At 42.3% G+C, this 18,990-nt stretch overlaps 1 protein-coding gene across 1 annotated transcript in view; it reads left to right on the top strand.

The window, feature by feature from the left end:
- MYH9 (myosin heavy chain 9) overlaps window positions 1–18,614 on the top strand; it is a 70,990-nt gene extending 52,376 nt beyond the window's left edge. The window contains exons 19-41 of the mRNA XM_030469249.1: window positions 556–716; window positions 1,478–1,586; window positions 2,561–2,692; window positions 3,336–3,542; window positions 4,040–4,177; window positions 4,675–4,798; window positions 5,586–5,757; window positions 6,335–6,547; window positions 7,015–7,159; window positions 7,783–7,989; window positions 8,975–9,079; window positions 10,046–10,198; window positions 10,529–10,777; window positions 11,259–11,471; window positions 12,111–12,323; window positions 12,650–12,811; window positions 13,489–13,617; window positions 13,964–14,052; window positions 14,257–14,380; window positions 15,469–15,674; window positions 16,129–16,237; window positions 16,746–16,918; window positions 17,072–18,614. Of these exons, the coding sequence (XP_030325109.1) occupies window positions 556–716; window positions 1,478–1,586; window positions 2,561–2,692; window positions 3,336–3,542; window positions 4,040–4,177; window positions 4,675–4,798; window positions 5,586–5,757; window positions 6,335–6,547; window positions 7,015–7,159; window positions 7,783–7,989; window positions 8,975–9,079; window positions 10,046–10,198; window positions 10,529–10,777; window positions 11,259–11,471; window positions 12,111–12,323; window positions 12,650–12,811; window positions 13,489–13,617; window positions 13,964–14,052; window positions 14,257–14,380; window positions 15,469–15,674; window positions 16,129–16,237; window positions 16,746–16,918; window positions 17,072–17,189 (3,651 nt within the window). The 3' untranslated portion in view covers window positions 17,190–18,614. The remainder of the gene's footprint in view (window positions 1–555; window positions 717–1,477; window positions 1,587–2,560; window positions 2,693–3,335; window positions 3,543–4,039; window positions 4,178–4,674; window positions 4,799–5,585; window positions 5,758–6,334; window positions 6,548–7,014; window positions 7,160–7,782; window positions 7,990–8,974; window positions 9,080–10,045; window positions 10,199–10,528; window positions 10,778–11,258; window positions 11,472–12,110; window positions 12,324–12,649; window positions 12,812–13,488; window positions 13,618–13,963; window positions 14,053–14,256; window positions 14,381–15,468; window positions 15,675–16,128; window positions 16,238–16,745; window positions 16,919–17,071) is intronic.
- The last annotated feature ends 376 nt before the right edge of the window (window positions 18,615–18,990 follow it).

An 18,990-nucleotide genomic window follows, 5' to 3' on the forward strand; every position in this document is an offset into this window, starting at 1 on the left:
GCTTCAAAGGGAAAGCTTTGACTCTGTAGCTTGAAGACTAGGGGAGAATAAATTGAATTTGGCTGTAAGGGATCCCTTTTTTCTCTCTGAAAGGTGTATGCTTCATTCCTTTTAACTAGTACAAGTGTTGACATCAAATCCTTTAAAGGATGGTCAAGTTGATTGGGCTGCCTTTTTCTGACAAAGTTTAGGACTGGGAAAAATAATTAGGAAGGATCAACAGATGTGTCTCCTTCAGTAAGGGAAGAGGGCTCTTGGGACTAGGTATATGTTCCTCACAGGATCCTTGTAGTTCTGCAAACCTGATGTGGTGTTGTATTAAACAATGCTTTCTGTCATATATTTTGTATCTACCTCCATTTCATGCTGTGCTTGGCTGAGCTCCAGCTCCTCTAATTGGGATGGTACTTTATTGGGAGCTAGCAATTTTGGTTGACCCAAGTGGCTTGTTGTAAGGAAGTAGCATCTTAAAGCCATGAGGCACAAATGTTTTTGTGATGTTTCACATGAAGCATTCTTTACAGGAAATAAAGTAATTTTTCTGTTTTATGTTAGATCAAAGCCTTGGAGCTGGATAACAACCTTTATCGAATTGGACAGAGTAAAGTATTTTTTAGAGCTGGAGTCCTTGCTCATCTTGAAGAAGAGAGAGACCTGAAGATCACAGATGTCATTATTGGCTTCCAAGCATGCTGCAGAGGCTACCTAGCTAGAAAGTAACTACATTATAATTGTGTATATCTCCCATTCAGGAATAGGTTTCTTTTAAAATGCTGGCTAGAAATTACTTCTTGTCAGAAAGGCCATGATTTATTTGTTTTATATTGCAGCTGATGGTTCTTTTAGGGTTTTCTGAACTCTAATGCAGACTCCTGGCACCTGCAAGAAACTGTGGGCTGCTCTCCCACGGCTGAGACATACACACACATGTCCCATGTACAGCAATATGTGCTGCCCACATACAGATAGAGCAGTAAAGTCTGTTACTCTCTCTAGAATTATTATACATTAGGAAATGCAAACTACAACTGTAAAAGTGAATCAGTACAGTACTGATTCAGGATGTGTAGGTAGGGTTTCTCTTAAGATATTAGGTAGGACGAATAGTGCAGTTCTGAAAACAAAAGTAGTTTTACTTTTGTTTTACAAGGAAACTGTTGTTTTACAAGGAAACATGACTCTGGTTTGGATCTCCCTTTTTTTTTGAGTGGAAATACTGAGACTTTGAGATTATAAGACACCAGGGAAAAAAAGTCTTTGTTAAATAGGAAATACAATACAGAAAGGGATAACCACTCTTGAGGAAAAAAACCCCATCATATATTAAAGGCAGAGGAAGTTACCCAGAAATTTTGCTGTTTTTTTTTTAGGAGGGAACTTTCTAAAGTAAAAATGTAGAGGGATCTGAGAAAGGGCTTGGTGAAGATAGTTGCATGCTGCTGTGGGTTCCTTTTTCTGACCTCCAGTTCCCTTGCAGAGCCTTTGCCAAACGCCAGCAGCAACTGACAGCCATGAAGGTGCTTCAGAGGAACTGTGCTGCCTACCTGAAGCTGCGGAACTGGCAGTGGTGGAGGTTGTTCACCAAGGTAATACTTTTCCCTTTGCAGTTTTGGCAGCGGGTTTGCTGTTTCAGCTTTTCAGGTTGAGCCAGAGCACAAATCTTATTTCCTTTACAGTCAGGCTGGCTTGCAGCTACACTTTGTTGCATTTAGGCAGTGAATGTCATAGCATATTTCATTGCTGCACAGTATGCCTGCATAAACCAAGTGCAAGGCTATACACACGTAATGCTGTGGAAAAGCAGGAGTCATCTTTTAATGCTTCATGCCTAAGAAAAGAGGATCACTTTGACTCTTGAAAGTGTCGCTTATTACATGGCTAGCTAGTCAGTTTAGCTAGACAATAATAGTTAATATGTGGATGGCTTGTCATCTCTTTCTCCAGGGTTGTAAGAGCCCTGAGGCTCAATGAGGAAAAGCATTGAGGTCTGATCTTCTTGTTAGACTTAAAGATATCTTACCCTTATGAAGAAAGTAAACACATGAAGGAATATTTTCTTTTCTAAATATATGGGATTTTTTTCTTTTTAGCAATGAGACTTAGCAGTTAAATGAGAGCTGAAAACAGAGTTTAAACTTCTTTTCTCTTCCCTATGAAGTGACTTCCAAAGGTTTTTAATGGGGGAGCAAAGAGGGAGGTGTTGTTTGTTTTCTATTTACATTGACCTACCTGTGAACTTTCCCATGGTATGGCAACTTTTTTAGTCTCCTGCTATTACTACTTAGCCCTTGAGGGTCTGGAATTTACTCATCCCTTTCTTGATGCATCCAGTCCTGGAGAAAAAGTCAGTCAGGCAGAAGGTGTGATACTGGCAGAGCAGATGGTACCTAGTCCTCTATGAACCTCCCATTGTTCACAACTAAACAATTGGTCAGTCTTTAAAATGACACCGAAATTGATTTTTTTTTAAATTTATTTATTCAATGCTTATCAACAAATGCATTCCTTCATGCACTCTTCGTTCCTTATACACACCTCATTCCCTTGACTTCCCTTTCAGGTGAAGCCTCTCCTGCAAGTAAGCAGGCAGGAAGAGGAGATGATGGCCAAGGAAGAAGAACTAATAAAGGTCAAAGAGAAGCATCTGGCTGCAGAAAATAGACTGAGTGAGATGGAGACTTTCCAGGCCCAGGTAAGTTTGCAAATTTTATTTGTAAAAGTCATTCTTTATTTACTGGCCTAACGGCTTGAGAGGTCCTCCTTTGCTTTATCAGTCTTATTGCTAAGCTTCACCATTTCAACTTGTTGAAATATGGGACTTGGCTGCCATGTTGTTCAGTTTCCTTTGCCTTTCTTTCCAGCTCAGTTCCCCTAGCAGGTAATTTTTTACAGTGACTACTTATTGCCCTTCTGTACACACTTTATGAAGGAAGGTCTCCTTTGGTTGAGTATTACAGCAAGCTGGTTGAATTGAACTTTGTTATTAATGGAATCCTTTTTGTTTGGAACACAGAAGGTGGCAGCAGGGGTTGTTTTTCTGTAAGGCTGATAATTATTTGTGTTACTTCTGCAGGGGAAAGCTAGACAATCACCTTGCTTGAAATGGATATGATCTTGAGAAATTTAAGACAAACAATAGTTACAGAACCTGGTTTGTGAAGGAGAACAAACACTTAAAAACTGAATTTTGATATTTAGCTTTTGATTAGCAGCAGGAGGACTGCTGCAATGATTGGGACTAACTGTGGAACACAGGAGCACATCACTTAACACAGATTGCTAAATGCTTCAGTAAATTGGAGCTTGTCTTATTTCTGGCTTTCTGTCCAATGTAGCTAATGGCAGAGAAGATGCAGCTGCAGGAACAGTTGCAAGCAGAGACTGAACTCTGTGCTGAAGCTGAGGAAATAAGAGCCCGCCTGACAGCCAAGAAGCAGGAGCTGGAGGAGATCTGTCATGACCTGGAAGCAAGAGTGGAGGAAGAGGAAGAACGGTGTCAACATCTGCAGGCTGAAAAGAAGAAAATGCAGCAGAACATCCAGGTGATGCCTTAGGAATGCTGTTCTTTGTCAGTAAAGAGAAAAATATGGGTTAGAGTGGCTATTTTGTCTCAGCTTGGAGGGAAATGGAAGGGGAAAAAGAAGCATAGAAAAATCCGTCTGTGGAAAAAGCAATAGCACAGAGCGGATTTTGGTGCCAAACCTGAGGTGTTCAGTCAGTCATATGGAATGAGCTGTCCCATTCTTGCAGGTGATGACCACTTGTCAAATAATTAGTCTTTGTTAAAGCCAGGTGTTTTAGGAATGTTAGTATTCTCTTTTGTAAAATAGCATTGTTTAGTCTACTAGAAAACTTGTTAGAATGCAAAATGTTGCATTAAGTCATGACAGAAATGTCACATCTGAAAAGTACTGATAATACCTTGAAAAAGGGTAAAGAATCCTTCCAAGTTCTAGTAGATTTTGCTTTCTACTGTGCTATTACATTTGTTAGTAAGCAGTATTGACAAGTGCCTTGTTTTCCTGTGGATGTTGTGAAGGAACTAGAAGAGCAGCTTGAAGAAGAGGAAAGTGCAAGGCAGAAGTTGCAGCTAGAAAAAGTGACCACAGAAGCCAAATTGAAGAAACTAGAAGAAGATGTGATGGTTCTGGAAGATCAGAATCTCAAACTGGCTAAGGTAAGACTGCTTCAGTTTCTTAGGTATGCTAAAGATGCTTCTCCTAGAGCCACCATCCAAAGGCTGACCTTTGCCATATTACCAAGAAACTTAGAAATAAATTCAGTCTTGTCTTTGACAACTTCAACCTGAATTTTTGAAATTAGCTGCCTGTCTATATTCTTTAAAAGATATTTCTTTACAATTATACTTAAATAGCCTCAACTAGATAATGGTCTATGAGCAAACATTTTCTTATACATTGTTATGTCAAATGATATAAAGCTATTTCATAAACAGACTTTCCTTTCAGCTTTGAAAGGACTATCAAATACACATCTTCAAGTAACCATTTATTTGAATGCTATCTGTAATCATGAAAGGATTTCCTTTGTTCCAAGTTTTCTTGTAGCCAGAAGTGGGCACTAATGGCATTGACCTCTTCAAGTACAGTCAACTCTGGAAAAATCTCCTGTAATTCCAGAAAATGCTTTGACGCTGCCTTTTCAATTCTACAGGAAAAGAAACTGTTGGAAGACAGAATGTCTGAATTTACAACAAATCTGACAGAGGAAGAGGAGAAATCTAAGAGTTTAGCTAAACTCAAGAATAAACATGAGGCCATGATCACAGACCTTGAAGGTGGGTTTTAGTTTGGTTTGGTTTTTTCTTTGTTTTTTTCAAGGCAGATCCTTGAAAAGGGATCTTACCTGTTTAGTTTTATGTGATTTCTTGTAAAAATCTGTTGAACTTCAAGTTCCTTTCTAGAGTTTTATTTCTCTCCAGTTTCTGTGGGGTTAAAAGTTAGTCTATAGTGTGTTTCCTATTGATCAGTTTGATAGAGCTGTTCAGTGGCTGCCTGAAGGTTATGTGCCTTGTCAGCTGAGCCCTTGTTCTAAATAAAAGTCCTCTCCAAAACAGCAGTCCAGTGGAGAAGAGAGGCTGGTTCTCTTTCTTCTCCTGCTGTGCAAGTGTCTCCACTTTCCTTCTTCAGCAGCATCCTTCTGTCAGGGTTAGTGCTGTTTCTGCTTTCTTCAGAGTTCAAGCCAGAGGCACTTCATCTGCAGGCTGCCCAGGTTAACAGAGCAGGAGCCAGCCTGTTTAGTTTCAGTACAGGGAGGGCAGACCTTGTGTTCAGCATCACTTGATGAGTGGTTATGCTGTGGTAAGAGGGTTGGTTATGAGTAGTAAGAGGGGTTGGCTGTAAGATGAGGGAAAGCAAAATCACCCAGATACACGGTTTGAGGGCAAAATATGGGGTAATTGCATGGATATGTCCTGGCAGAAAAATGCACTCCAACTGCTGTTTGGACAGTTGTATTTATTAGGAAAAAAATTACTGCTTCTAAATATCCTTGTTTTCTCTGCTCATTCAGTGTTTTTTGAGAATGTGTTGTTATGTAACTTACTGTATCCCCCTCTCCATCAGAACGTCTTCGACGGGAAGAAAAGCAGAGGCAGGAATTGGAAAAGACTCGTCGAAAGCTTGAAGGAGACTCCACTGATCTGCATGACCAGATTGCTGAGCTGCAGGCTCAGATTGAAGAACTGAAAATGCAGCTGGCCAAGAAGGAAGAGGAACTGCAGGCAGCCTTAATTAGGTGAGAAACTGACCTGTGGGGTTCAGGGACCCCCAGGTTGGGAAATATTTCTTGTCTTGTGTCACTTTGGAATGTGAACTAAATGGAATCAATGGCTGTTGTATTTCAGCCTGTGAACTGTTAAGATCCATTCCTCAGCATCAGAGTTCCTTGGCTGCTGCTCACTGGTGCAGTCTCTGTGCAGAGCTAGGCTATGAACATAATGCACACTGCATATGTTTCACTGGAACAGTAAGATTGCAGAGGGGGCTAGAAAGTAGTGGAAACACATTGTCTCTCTGGTAGTTGGTATATTCATCTGTTCAGTAAAGTGTCCAATTTCTGATGTAAAATGGTGCTTCCTCTTCTGCTTTCTTCTGTAGTCAGTCTCTCTCTTAGAGTCCCCTTCTTTAAGGTAAGTAATTGTGGTCTGTCAGATACTGGGAATTAGAATTTGTACAGGGATCAAAGTTTAAATGTAATATTGTAGAGCTGACCCAATACCAGCTTTTTTCTTGATTATTCTTGGTAGGACAGGTGGTTTTAATTTATGTATGGCTTAAATCTGGTTCTGACCAGAACACTATGTTAAACACAGGCTGGAAGAAGAAGTAGCTCAGAAGAACATGGACCAGAAAAAGATCAGGGAACTTGAATCCCAGATCGCTGAGCTGCAGGAAGACCTGGAATCAGAGAGAGCATCCAGGAATAAAGCTGAAAAACAGAAGCGGGATCTGGGAGAAGAGCTGGAAGCATTGAAAACAGAGCTGGAAGACACTCTAGATTCTACAGCAGCTCAGCAAGAGCTCAGGTAACTCCAAAATGTAGCTTTGTCTCACTTGGTTTGGGTTTTGACTTCTAAAATAAATGTTGCTACATTCAGTCTCTAGCCAAAGCAAATCTTTGCTTTATCAAGGCAGGCTGGTTAGCAGTGTCAGTGACTACAGAAGAAGGCAGTGTGTAAGCTTGTAGTTAAGACTACAGTACCTCACCTGATGTAAGGAAGTTGATTTGCTCCCTAACCACAGTGTTAGCCATACCCCTGACACATTCATACTTTCAGACTGTTACTACTTAGGTTGAACATAATGCTGCCAGCTTTCACTTAAGGGCCTAATGCTAAGTTCTGACTTTGATAACTGTCTTGATACAGTCTATAACAAGCTTGGAGGGCAAAACAGACCATGGCATTTTTCTGCAATAGAGCTGCTGTTGATAGATATACAGATCTGTTCAATTTTTCCCTTGGCACATAAATGGAATCTGTGAATTTTGCAGGTCAAAGAGAGAACAAGAAGTAACGGTTTTGAAGAAGACACTTGAAGATGAAGCAAAGACTCATGAGGCTCAAATCCAAGAGATGAGACAGAAACACTCACAAGCTATTGAAGAGCTAGCAGAGCAGTTAGAACAAACCAAACGGGTATGTGGAACAGAAAACAGAAGGCTAAAGCAGTCAGCCTCCCTGAAAAGATAGCTGCCCTGTGACCATGGCTCGACCATGTCTCACACACCTCCTGTGTGACCTACTCAAGGTGATCTTGCTCTGCCAGGGGTGTTGGACTTGGTGATCTTTCAAGTTCCCTTCCAACCCCTAATATTCTGTGACTGAAGCTGCAGAAGAATGTGAAGTGTTCATGATACTAGATTTCTGATACCTGTGCTCTTGGTAGATCTTTTTTCATTATGAAGCAAATATGAAATTGTTCTAGATAGTTGCTTTCATTCTTTTCCCTTCAAGCATGTTATACTGCATAGCCAAGACATTCTTTTCACAGCTATCACTTGTTGATTTGGACAACCTTTAATTTGGAAATCTGATGGTGTAAGACTTGCCTGTATTATTGTCTTCTCTGATTGTTAGATTGTCGACTGCTTATCAGTGGCAAGTTACTAAAATTGTTTTTTCTGACTTAGCAGTCTACAACTTAGCTGCTAAACATGCAACATTAGTTTGCTTGTTGGGAAAAAAAAAATTGTACCCAGTGGAAGGATCCTGCCACATCTAAACTCTGAGGGGTTTGCTCTCATTTTTTTCCTCTTCAGGTGAAAGCAAATCTTGAAAAAGCAAAACAAACTCTGGAAAGTGAGAAGGCTGAACTGTCCAATGAGGTGAAGGCCCTTCTGCAGGGCAAAGGGGATGCTGAGCACAAGCGGAAAAAAGTAGATGCTCAGCTCCAAGAACTGCAGGTGAAATTTACAGAAAGTGAAAGAGTGAAGACCGAACTGGCTGAGAGGGTTAACAAATTGCAGGTGAGTGGGATGGGTTTTCCTAGTTTCTGATTCAGCCCAGGGCTAGAGAGAAAAGGTGGTAGGATGGTACCTCCCCATAGCTAATTCAAAAAGTTTCTTCCTCCTGAGGATAAAGTTCCTACTGAAAGAAAATCCATAGTTTGCTTCCCAAGGACTATACAAACTCCTTACTCATTGCCAGGGCAGAACATTCAAACCAATGCTGCTTAAGAGCAGCCCTGAGAAAGTGAAGTAACCAGTTGTATTTGAGTTTTGTAAGCCTAGTTTTGTAAGTTTTAAGTGTCTGCTCCTCTTCAGATGCTGCCATTTATGCAGGACAGTTCTGTGAACATTCAGCTGCTGGAGTGGCACAAACAGACTGATGATTGTGTAACTGATTTGGAGGACAGCATCTTGAAGCTTTTAATGTGGTTGACGGTGATGAGGGGTGGCTCAAGGGCAATGTGGAAATTTAGGGTTTTCTTTTCCTTTCTTCAAGGGATGAACAAATCCCTTTAATTCACACAGGGCATTGTTTTCTGCATTCTCCTTCATGGAGGGTCATCATTAAAAGTTGAGCATTGCCATTGTATGTGCATTATCTTTTGGAGTGTGAAAATGTAATTGAGATTCCAGATACAGTCCTGGAGCAGATAGTATAAAATAGAAGAAAGTTAGTTCAATACAAGCTTTTAAGATTTTTGCCAGGCTATCTAAAACCCCACATACACCTTAAAACAAAACCAGAAGGCAGTCTAAGAAACTGCCACATCAGATCCACATCAGATCACAGAAGTGATCTCAAGTAAAAATGTCTGTTTGACTTCTTATATTTCATCCCTGGTACTTTGGAAAGGATGCATTAATTTCATTGAGATATTATGCACTTGCCTTAATGTTGAGAAGTGCCTTGGTTTTAACTTTGGGGTCTCGTAGCTGCTCACCTGTTCCTGCCTTTGTTTTTGTTTAATGCATTTAATAACTGATACTCTGATCTCTCCTTCAGGTCGAGTTGGACAATGTCACAGGTCTTTTGAACCAATCTGACAGCAGATCAGCCAAATTAGCAAAGGACTTCTCTGCTCTGGAATCGCAGCTTCAGGATACACAGGTGAGAGACTTGGAAGCAAAGGCATCTGTGTGTGGTGCAGCCAGTACCCCTTACAAATTCTAAAAGTGAAAAATAACTCTAGACCCCATTGAATACTGAATATACAAGACTTTGAAGGATTGGGTCTGGCTGTTTGTTTGAAGGGGTTGTATTGCATAGTAAATGGTAAAGTTAAGCAGAAAAATTTGTATTCCTGTGGACATTGGGAAGTGGTAGATTTAAATAATTTTGCATTTTTTCAGGGGGGAGAAAAATCATAGTTTGGGACAAAGCACAAAGCACACATTTACTGGCTCTTGATAAAGCACGGAGTACCAAGCAGAAGGTTGAAAGGGGAATTGGAGAGCATGCCAAACCTCAGATACTAAGTTACTTTGAACAGCCATTAGTGTTCTACTTATTACTTTTTCTAAAAAACAGACTCAAAGACAGTGCCCAATAGAAAAAAATATGCTCTATTTTGGAGACTTCTCTTGGTAGTGTCTACAGACCCTCAAGATCAAGCACTGGCAGCAGAAATCAGCAAGTGTTGCTGGTGAAATGACCAGTGTCTTACAGTTCTGCCAAGACAAATGTTTTTAACCATGCTAAATTGCTTCAGCCTGTTGTCCATTTCTTTGATACTTGAATATGAGGAAGTCATGTAGCGAAGTACTGTCACACTGTTGTTGGGAAAGGTTTTAATGCTTTGTGTGCTACTCAGAAGACTCCAGAAAGTGCTGTGGATGGCTTGAGTGTGAAGTAGTATCCTTTGTTCATCAGAGTGTACAAGAGAATAGGGCCCTGAACATTTTGTTTCTGTACTGACTCACTAGAAGACAGTAATTTCAGTTGTCTTCAGTTGTCTTATCTGTGAAACAAGTTCCATGCTTAAACTCAACTTCAGAAGTACTCTTTCTGGAGAGAGTGGGTGAGGATTGTGAGGCAAGGAGTGGTGCTGAATTCCACTGGGTGTTTGCTTTATAGGAGCTGCTGCAGGAGGAGACTCGCCTAAAACTGAGCCTGAGTACTAAGGTGAAGCAAATGGAGGATGAGAAGAACACTTTCAAAGAGCAGCTGGAAGAAGAAGAAGAGGCAAAGAAAAACCTGGAGAAACAAATCGCTATTCTTCAGCAACAGGTACAGAGTCTGCACCCCATAACCCAATAACTTTTGAGAGGAAGCATAAGTGAAGGTCTTTCTTGAAGGAAATAGAATCTAAATGCAGAATTGACTTCTAGTAACAGATTATTTCCAGGGAAAGGTGATCCTGATGATTTGGATGAGACAGGAAATGAAGATATGAACTGCTTGTAGATTTCTATCCAGGAATTCAGTCATACAGTATTAATTGAGGGGGAAGTAATACCCTCAGAAATAAGCAGATTTAATTACTCAACTTCTGGTGCCAGAGAAAACTACATACAGTGTTAGCTGTGGTGTGACTTCATGTGCTATCTTTTCTGTCAGGCAATAGATGCAAAGAAGAAGATGGATGATGGTCTGGGCTGCCTTGAGTCAGCAGAGGAGGCCAGGAAGAAGCTGCAGAAGGACTTGGAGGGCTTGAGCCAGCGTTATGAAGAGAAGACTGCTGCGTATGACAAGCTGGAAAAAACAAAGACCCGCCTGCAGCAAGAGCTGGATGACCTTGCTGTGGACCTGGATCATCAGCGGCAGATTGTTTCCAACCTAGAAAAGAAGCAGAAGAAGTTTGATCAGGTATAACTTCAGTCACTGAGCATTCAGTGGGTGTGTCTCACAAATGGGTCTGTTTTAAGAATATCTAAGCAAAGCTGAATGGACAAAGCATGTTTATTTCTGAACAAAGGCAGAGCATGTGAAGAGAAGAAATAAACTTTCAAAGTAGTAAATTAGTTCTGTTCTGTGCACAAGAAGTTTAGTGATGCTTCTTTTCCCAAAGAGAACCTTTTTATCAAGATCAAGTTCGAAGCATTGTTTGCAGATCATCTTTGAGAGAAAGTTGGAAATAATAGTTTAGAGGTCTAGGGAATCAGAACTTTGGTCATTTAGGGTCAGCAAAATTATTAAAGGGATGGCACGCTTCATTATTTGAAGCTGCATTTTCTTCTGCTATGGATAGAAGGAACCTTGTTAAGGAGATGTTAATGAAGAGTTGCATGCTTACCTTGTTAGAATATTGTCATTAATTCCTCAGGTTACTGATGCTGTGTTTTTTTAGCTATTGGCAGAGGAGAAGAACATTTCTGCCAAGTATGCAGAAGAACGGGACCGTGCTGAGGCAGAAGCTCGTGAGAAGGAGACTAAGGCTCTCTCCTTGGCCAGAGCCCTTGAAGAAGCCATAGAACAGAAAGCTGAGCTGGAACGTGTCAATAAGCAGTTCCGCGCAGAGATGGAAGACCTGATGAGTTCAAAAGATGATGTTGGGAAAAGCGTAAGTAAGAAATTAAAATGTCTAGGCTGGAAATGTCACATAGGTGATACAATTAGTGTAATACTGCAAAAAGCTTATGCTAGTGTGAACACAGGAATGCACTAGAGAGTACTGGACACATTGTGATTTTGTGAATGCTATGTTTGTGTTACATTAGTAAGTGAGAAAGAGATGTGTTGGAACAGCCTCGAAAGTACACAAATGAAGTAGAGGCAAACTGCAAATTAATTGGTATTGTGGCAGAGAGGAAGGTATGATGTGAGTCTGATACATAAAATACCAATTAGTCAGGCAGTGGAAAACAGTAACCCCAGTATTTCAAGACAAAAAATGTTACAATAAGCAGGAAGGAGAAGAAAAAACTTGGTGGCTAAAAAGCATTTTAATTAATTCTGTCAGAACCAGAAGTGTCCAGCTCTGATAAATCTGTAGTAGGTCAGGACTGTGCTAACAAATGCTTTTCTCTTTCTGTACCATACATGACCAGAACTAGTAGGTCATTGTGATCCGCATGGGCAACTAGCAGGTATGCCAGCAGCTGGCTTTGAGGGTTATCCAATGTTCTTGGACTTTTTTGCTCTCAGAATAGGTGAAGTTGTCCTGACTCTTTGAGGAAACCTCATGTGTACTATTCTGTAGGTCCATGAGCTGGAGAAGGCTAAGCGAGCCCTGGAGCAGCAGGTGGAGGAGATGAAGACCCAGCTGGAAGAGCTGGAAGATGAACTGCAGGCCACAGAGGATGCCAAACTGCGGCTAGAAGTCAACCAACAGGCCATGAAGGCACAGTTTGACCGGGACCTCCAGGGACGTGATGAACAGAATGAAGAGAAGAAGAAACAGCTGATTAGACAAGTAAGAATTGCTCTGTAAATCCTGAAAGTGTTCAACACACAAAGGCACTCAAGTGTTCAAAGCTGGTTAGACAGGTAGTGCCAATCCTCAGAGTCTTGTGAATGGGAGCCCCCCAGGCAGCGCTGCGGAGCTGTGAGAGACTTGCCCCATCTGTGCCTGATTGTCCATATAGCCTTTGTCCCTCAGAGGAACCCATGTGAGGAATGTTAGCCCCATCCCTCTGCCAGGAGGAAGAAAACAAGCCACATGCTTGCACTTAGGTACAGTTTAAAATGTGGTGCAAAAAGTGGATGCTAGAATGCTGATGACTGTAATTCTCCATACAGGTGCGGGAGATGGAGGTGGAGTTGGAAGACGAACGAAAACAGCGCTCCATTGCTGTGGCTGCCAGGAAGAAGCTAGAGCTGGACCTGAAGGATTTGGAAAGCCACATCGAAACTGCTAACAAGAATCGTGAAGAAGCCATCAAGCAGCTCCGCAAACTGCAGGTGAGAAGCTGCAACTGGTTTAGCAGTCAGCATAGAGTATTTACCCAGGGAAATGGGATACAGAATTTCACCTCATGAGAACCATGCATCAATGTCACAAGAGCAGCAGAGCCTTGTAGCAATTTACCACAAAAGATATCTTAGCATTTCAAACATCCTTCTAACCCTGATCTGCCTGTTTAACTCCCTGGGAGATAAGCTGTAGGGGAAAGTCCACCGTAGTGCTTGTCTCTTGTCAGTATCTTCTGGAAAGGATTATGGACCTGCAAAGCTAGAGGGGCATAGAAATCATTTAGACCTTCTTGTGCCCAAAGACAGTTCTGTTATTATTTTGTAATTCCTGCAGGCATTTGTCTGACCTGTTCTTTGGAAAAACTGCAAATCCTCCCTAGACTGTCCATTCCATTGAAAGCTTCCTATAACTTCCTTCCCCTCCTCACAATATCTGGCAAGATTTTAATTTTTTTCTGCAGTTGCAGCTGCTTCCATTCCTACTTCTGCTTTAAGTTGTGAAATGGTAAAAGGGTGTTTCTTTTGGTTTCACAACAACCTTTTTGGTAGCTGAAGTTGAATGAATCCCTGTTTCTGTTTTCCATCCATGTTTCCTGTAGGACAAACACGCCTAATTTGTCAGTGTGGATGCTCTGAAACTCAACCTTTTTGTTCTTCCCTTTCAGGCACAGATGAAGGATTACATGCGGGAACTGGAGGACACACGTACTTCCAGAGAAGAGATCTTGGCACAAGCCAAAGAAAACGAAAAGAAGTTGAAGAGCATGGAGGCAGAGATGATCCAATTGCAGGAGGTAATGGAATATGCATGCAAGTCAAGGGTTGGTTCATTTTTTTTGGCTGAGAACTAAGTGTAGCAGTCTAAGCTTGAGTGTTTTGGGTTTTTTTCTTCTGTACTTTTTGCTCTGCTCAAATATGAGGTCCACTTCAAAATGCAGAATTTGGGCCTTTCTTGACAGCTGTGATGGGAGTGTGCAAAGTAAAGGAAGCTGTGGGCTGGGTGGGGAACAGACTGTGTCTTAGAATTGCATCTGGACCTAGCTAGAGACCATACCTCCCATTACCAGTAACTACTTTTTCCTATGCTGCATTAATTGGTAACTTCCCATTGGATTGCTGACTGTCTCGTTTTTATTCCAGGAACTTGCTTCTGCTGAGCGTGCCAAACGCCAGGCCCAGCAAGAGAGGGATGAGCTGGCTGATGAGATTGCCAACAACAGTGGTAAAGGGTGAGTAATGGTCCCAGCTTAAGGGTGGAGGAGGAGGTGGTTTGGAAAAATACTTTGCAGCTGTTACTTTTATGTAGATTGCAGCAGGCACTTTATGCCCTCTGCTCTTGAAAGGCTGAGCTTATTTGGTAAAATTAGAAGTGGTGAGTTTTCTCCAAGGCATTCATGCCATCAACTCAGCTTTAATGATTCTGGGTCCTATAGAGCACTGGCCATGGAGGAGAAGAGACGCCTGGAGGCCCGGATAGCTCAGCTGGAGGAGGAGTTAGAAGAAGAACAGGGCAACACAGAGATAATCAATGACCGGCTCAAGAAGGCAAATCTTCAGGTACCTGTTCAGACTTCTCTTGTCTGTGTAAATTGTCAGACTGCACTCTGAGTAATGCCTGCTGCTGCTTTGTGCAGCACAGACCCTCAGATGTCTGTAAACGTGAGCAAGGCAAAGCACAAGGGTACCACAGTGCAGAAAGTCACGTGTGCAGTGATACTAACTGATATTAACTCATTTTCTGATCACTTAATTCGTTGAGTAGCTAGAACACTCTTCTAGTTTTATTTAAAAAACAAAATAACAAATACAAATGAAACCTAAAAAAATCTCAGTACCTTTTTTTCCTGTATTTTAAGGGATTATGAGAAAGATGATCTGTAGCATTCTGCTCCAACTTGGCATGCCGAATGCTGCCACAGTGTGTTTGGAAAATTACATTTCTGCCAATTCTGTGCTGCTTCAAATGGGCTAACCATATGGAATTTGTTAAGCTGCTATAGAAACCCTGATCTTAATCTGCCTGTTCTCTGCCATATTTTATATGCCCAACTCTGAGAGTCCAGTATGTTGTTTTCTTAGGGCTCCTAAGCCAAGGAGCTAGGCTGATGATTTTCCAAACACCTTGTTCACTCTGGTGGATGGGAGCATAGTTCTATACTCTGAATGTCAGCCAGAGCTCTGGCTTGGAATTGGAGTGAGTTGTTGCCCTTTCATCTTTGAAAGTCAGTAATTTTCAGCTCCTACTTTGTAGTGGAAGTAGACAGACATGAAATAAATTATAAATTAGTAAAGCATGTGTATCCACTTGCCTCAGGATTCTTATAATTCAGTGAGACTGATAATTAACTGTGTTAGGTGCCAAATAATGGCCTTTACTCCAGACAGCATTGTATGTGATTGGCAAATTTAGCCCCAAGAGTAGGTTGATAAACCTGTTATTCAAGGAATTACTTGGAAAATCTGGGTAAACTGAGATATTTTGAGAAGTAGCCTGTCTACAGACAGCTCCCTCTGCATCAGAGTTATCCGAAGTACTCAGCTCACCCCGAGGGTCCTTTTTCTTTGCGTGTCAGCATGTGTCTGAGAAATAACTCAGCCTTGCAGGCTGGAATGCTCGATATGCTGAGTACTTCTCCTCTTTGCAGATTGATCAGATGAACGCTGACCTGAATGCTGAGCGGAGCCACGTACAGAAGAATGAGAACGCTCGCCAGCAGATGGAGCGCCAGAACAAGGAGCTTAAGGTTAAACTGCAGGAGGAGGCTGCAGTGAAGTCCAAGTACAAGGATACCATCACAGCCTTGGAAGCAAAGATAGTGCAGCTGGAAGAGCAATTGGGCATAGAGACAAAGTATGTCCTAGTAGAAGCTCTGTCTGTTGACAAGCCTTTACCCATTCTGGCATTTTCAGCTTTTTTGAACAAATTCTGATTTGTCTGAGGGCTTCATCCCAGGATCACTGCATAGTACGGATACTATACTGTCTGTTACAGTACAAAACAAACATCTATTTCAGATGTCCTTGTTTTTCACTGTAGAGACTTCTAGCTTCTTCCAGACTTAACCACTCTTAAAGCTATAGATGTGATACACTTGCTCTGTGGCTTCAAGAAGGGTTGTGTCATGTCTATGTGACATCAATGCATTTTGGTAATTTCTGGGAAGCATTGCCTCCTATTCCCTTTTTTTCTAATTTAGAAGGACTTTTAATATCATCCTTGTTTCTAACTTCCCCAAGTCTGGGTCATCTTGTTGGGGACAACAGGAAGTAAGTTCTTGTCTGAGCATCCCTGTATTTCTGTGCAGGGAACGCCTGCTTGCCAGGAAGGAGGTGCGCCGTGCTGAGAAGAAGCTGAAAGATATCTTGCTGCAGGTGGATGATGAGAGGCGTAATGCTGAGCAATTCAAAGATCAGGTGTGTATGATTACTTGGAGCACTGGTAAGTCTTCTGGTGGGAGGATTTCCCTTCTGTGACCAATGCATCAGCCTGGAAAGAGGGCTCTGGCATTATGAGGGTGGGGAGATGCTGGCACAGGTTGCCCAGGAAGCTGTGGCTGCCCCCTCCCTGTAAGTGTTCAAGGCCAGGCTGGATGGGGTTTAGAGCAACCTTCGTCTACTGGGAGGTGTCCCTGCCCATGGCAGGGAGGTTGGAACTATAGATGATCTTTAACATGCCTTCCAGCCCAAACTGTAATATGATTACCTTCCTATAGATTTGTCTTCTTTTCCCTCACTGAGAACTGCAAGATGACACAGATGAAAATGTAAAGCTTTTAAGGAAAAGCTTGGAGCTGTCAAGCCCTAGGCAGCTCTTTTCAGAATGGGAAGAGGGAACTTTGGAAGCTTTGGGTTTTTTTATTGCTCTAACTGCTGTGCTGTAACTCTGGGGAAATGCTGATCTCTCTTTCCCATTCGTGCTCAGGCGGACAAGGCAAAGATGCGCTTGAAGCAGCTGAAACGCCAGCTTGAGGAGGCAGAAGAGGATGCCCAGCGAGCCAACGCACACCGTAGGAAGCTCCAGCGTGAGCTGGAAGATGCCACTGAAACAGCTGATGCCATGAATAGAGAAGTCAGCTCTCTGAAGAGCAAACTCAGGTAAGGCAAAGCATTTTGGGCAATACCTTGGCAGCCGGTCCCGAGCAGTCTCGCTGTGGCTGCCCACAGCAAACACCTCTCTCCAAAGCTTGCCCTTTCTCCTGAAGTTGAGTGAAAGCTTATGTTACTGACCTACTGTCCATCCTTCCCTAGGCGTGGGGACCTGCCGTTTGTCGTGACACGTCGAATTGTCAGGAAGGGTACAGGAGAGTCCTCTGATGAGGAAGTGGATGGCAAGGCAGATGCTGGTGAAGCCAAAGCTACTGAATAAGTCCTCCCATTTGACCCAGGTTACACGCGATGGAGTGACCCATGCACCCTCCCCTCTTCCAATGGACTTTGAGCAAACCCTGTCCTCCTGAATTGTCTGGAGATCTGCAGAGCAAGCCCAGCTCTGTGTATCTGGAGCCATCGGGCATCTGTGTTCCTTGTTTCCTCCTCTTTCCAGTTTCCTAATCCTCTTTGTATTTAATGCCAAAGAGTCAGGGCTCTGAAATCCAACCAGCAGTTTGGCCACTACAAAGGCCTGTAGAACTGTCTGTGCCATGTCTGCTGGTGAATCCTTACACAGTTTGGAGGGAGCGGGGTTAGGGAAAGATTATTTTTGCTGTAAATCTCCTTTTGTCTTTGATTCTAGCTGCAGGGAAGCTCCTTCCTGTATTCTTTCCCTCCCTCTTTGTTTGCTTTCGGCAATCATGTTCAGTGACCTCAGACTTCTGCCTCTTTTAATCTGCCCACCCACATGGTTTGGGAGCAGTTTCAGGAAAAACGGTGTGCTTTGGCCATGGCAATTTGTCCTTTCTTTCACACATTTCCAGGGAGGAGTGAAGAGGGAAGCTCCTCTCAGGACCACTTACCTGGAGGACTTGCCAAAGTTGTCTTTTTTTTTTTTTTTTCCTATTCTATTTTTTTTCCCTCATTTATACTGTCTGGACAGATCTCTGAAGTGCAATGATGTCCTGTGAGTGTCTCTGCCTCTGAGCGGTTTCATCTAAGGTAGCGTGGACCAGTAGTTAGTGGCAGGCTGGGGAAGGAAGCAGAAGCTGTGTCCTTGTGCTTGTCTGAGAATCTCTGGGGGACCAAATATATTTAATGGTAATAGACAGAATCTAGGGGAATTTAATAGGGTATTGGCCAGAGGGCGGGGATAAGGGGAGGGAAATTCCTCTTTTAATTGACATGTTCAAACCTCTTGCACCTGCTCTGTAACCAAGGGATGGGATTAGTTATTGTGCACCATTGACTAAGAGTATATTAAAAACCCTTTAATCTGCACAGATATATGTAAGGCCTTTGTATCTCTCGTAATAAGTAATAAAGAAAAAAAATAAAGGTCTTTATCACTGCCTTTCTATTGGGACCATGGTTATATATAGATAGTCTTTACTTTTCTACACCATACACTGGTTGCTGGATTTACCTATATTCTTAACCATATTGTATATGCTGCATTTAGACCTACTTATGAGCGAAGTAAAAAATAATTAAATATGAAGCGCCATACTGTATGCCTGAAGCACTCTAAATGCAGGAGCCTCGTGTCCCAATTGCTGTCACAGAAAAATTTAATTTTTTTTTTATATATATATAATAAAAGTGCCTTAGCATGTGCCTCAGCTGTGTGTCACCACTACAGTCAGTAATGGTTTACTGGTGCTCCACTGATGTTACCAATAAAGATTATCCATGTGCTGCAGACTGCGTTGCCCGTGTTGCTGTTCCCTCCTTCCCTGGGTGCAGTGAGGACCACACACACCTCACCTCCAAAGGTAGTGGCTGAGGTGTCAGGGCATCATCCTGTCCTGCTGACCTCCCCTGATGCTGGGTGACTCTTTGTAGCTGGAATCAGGTGTTATGGTGCCCTCAGAATGTCACCGGGGCAGCTGGCAGTGACCAGCACTGGGGATTTTGGAGGAAGATGGTGCACCTTGTTTATGTGCACCACACAAATTCTCTGTGTTTCAGAGAAACACACAGGGCTGTGAGTTAGAGCCGAGTTCCTTCGGGTTTTGGCCTGAAGATGGTATTTCTGAGTCTCTAACAACCGTGCAAACCAACTCTCTTTTTTGCTT

The sequence above is a fragment of the Calypte anna genome, chromosome 1 (assembly GCF_003957555.1).
Source record: "Calypte anna isolate BGI_N300 chromosome 1, bCalAnn1_v1.p, whole genome shotgun sequence".
NCBI lineage: Eukaryota > Metazoa > Chordata > Aves > Apodiformes > Trochilidae > Calypte > Calypte anna.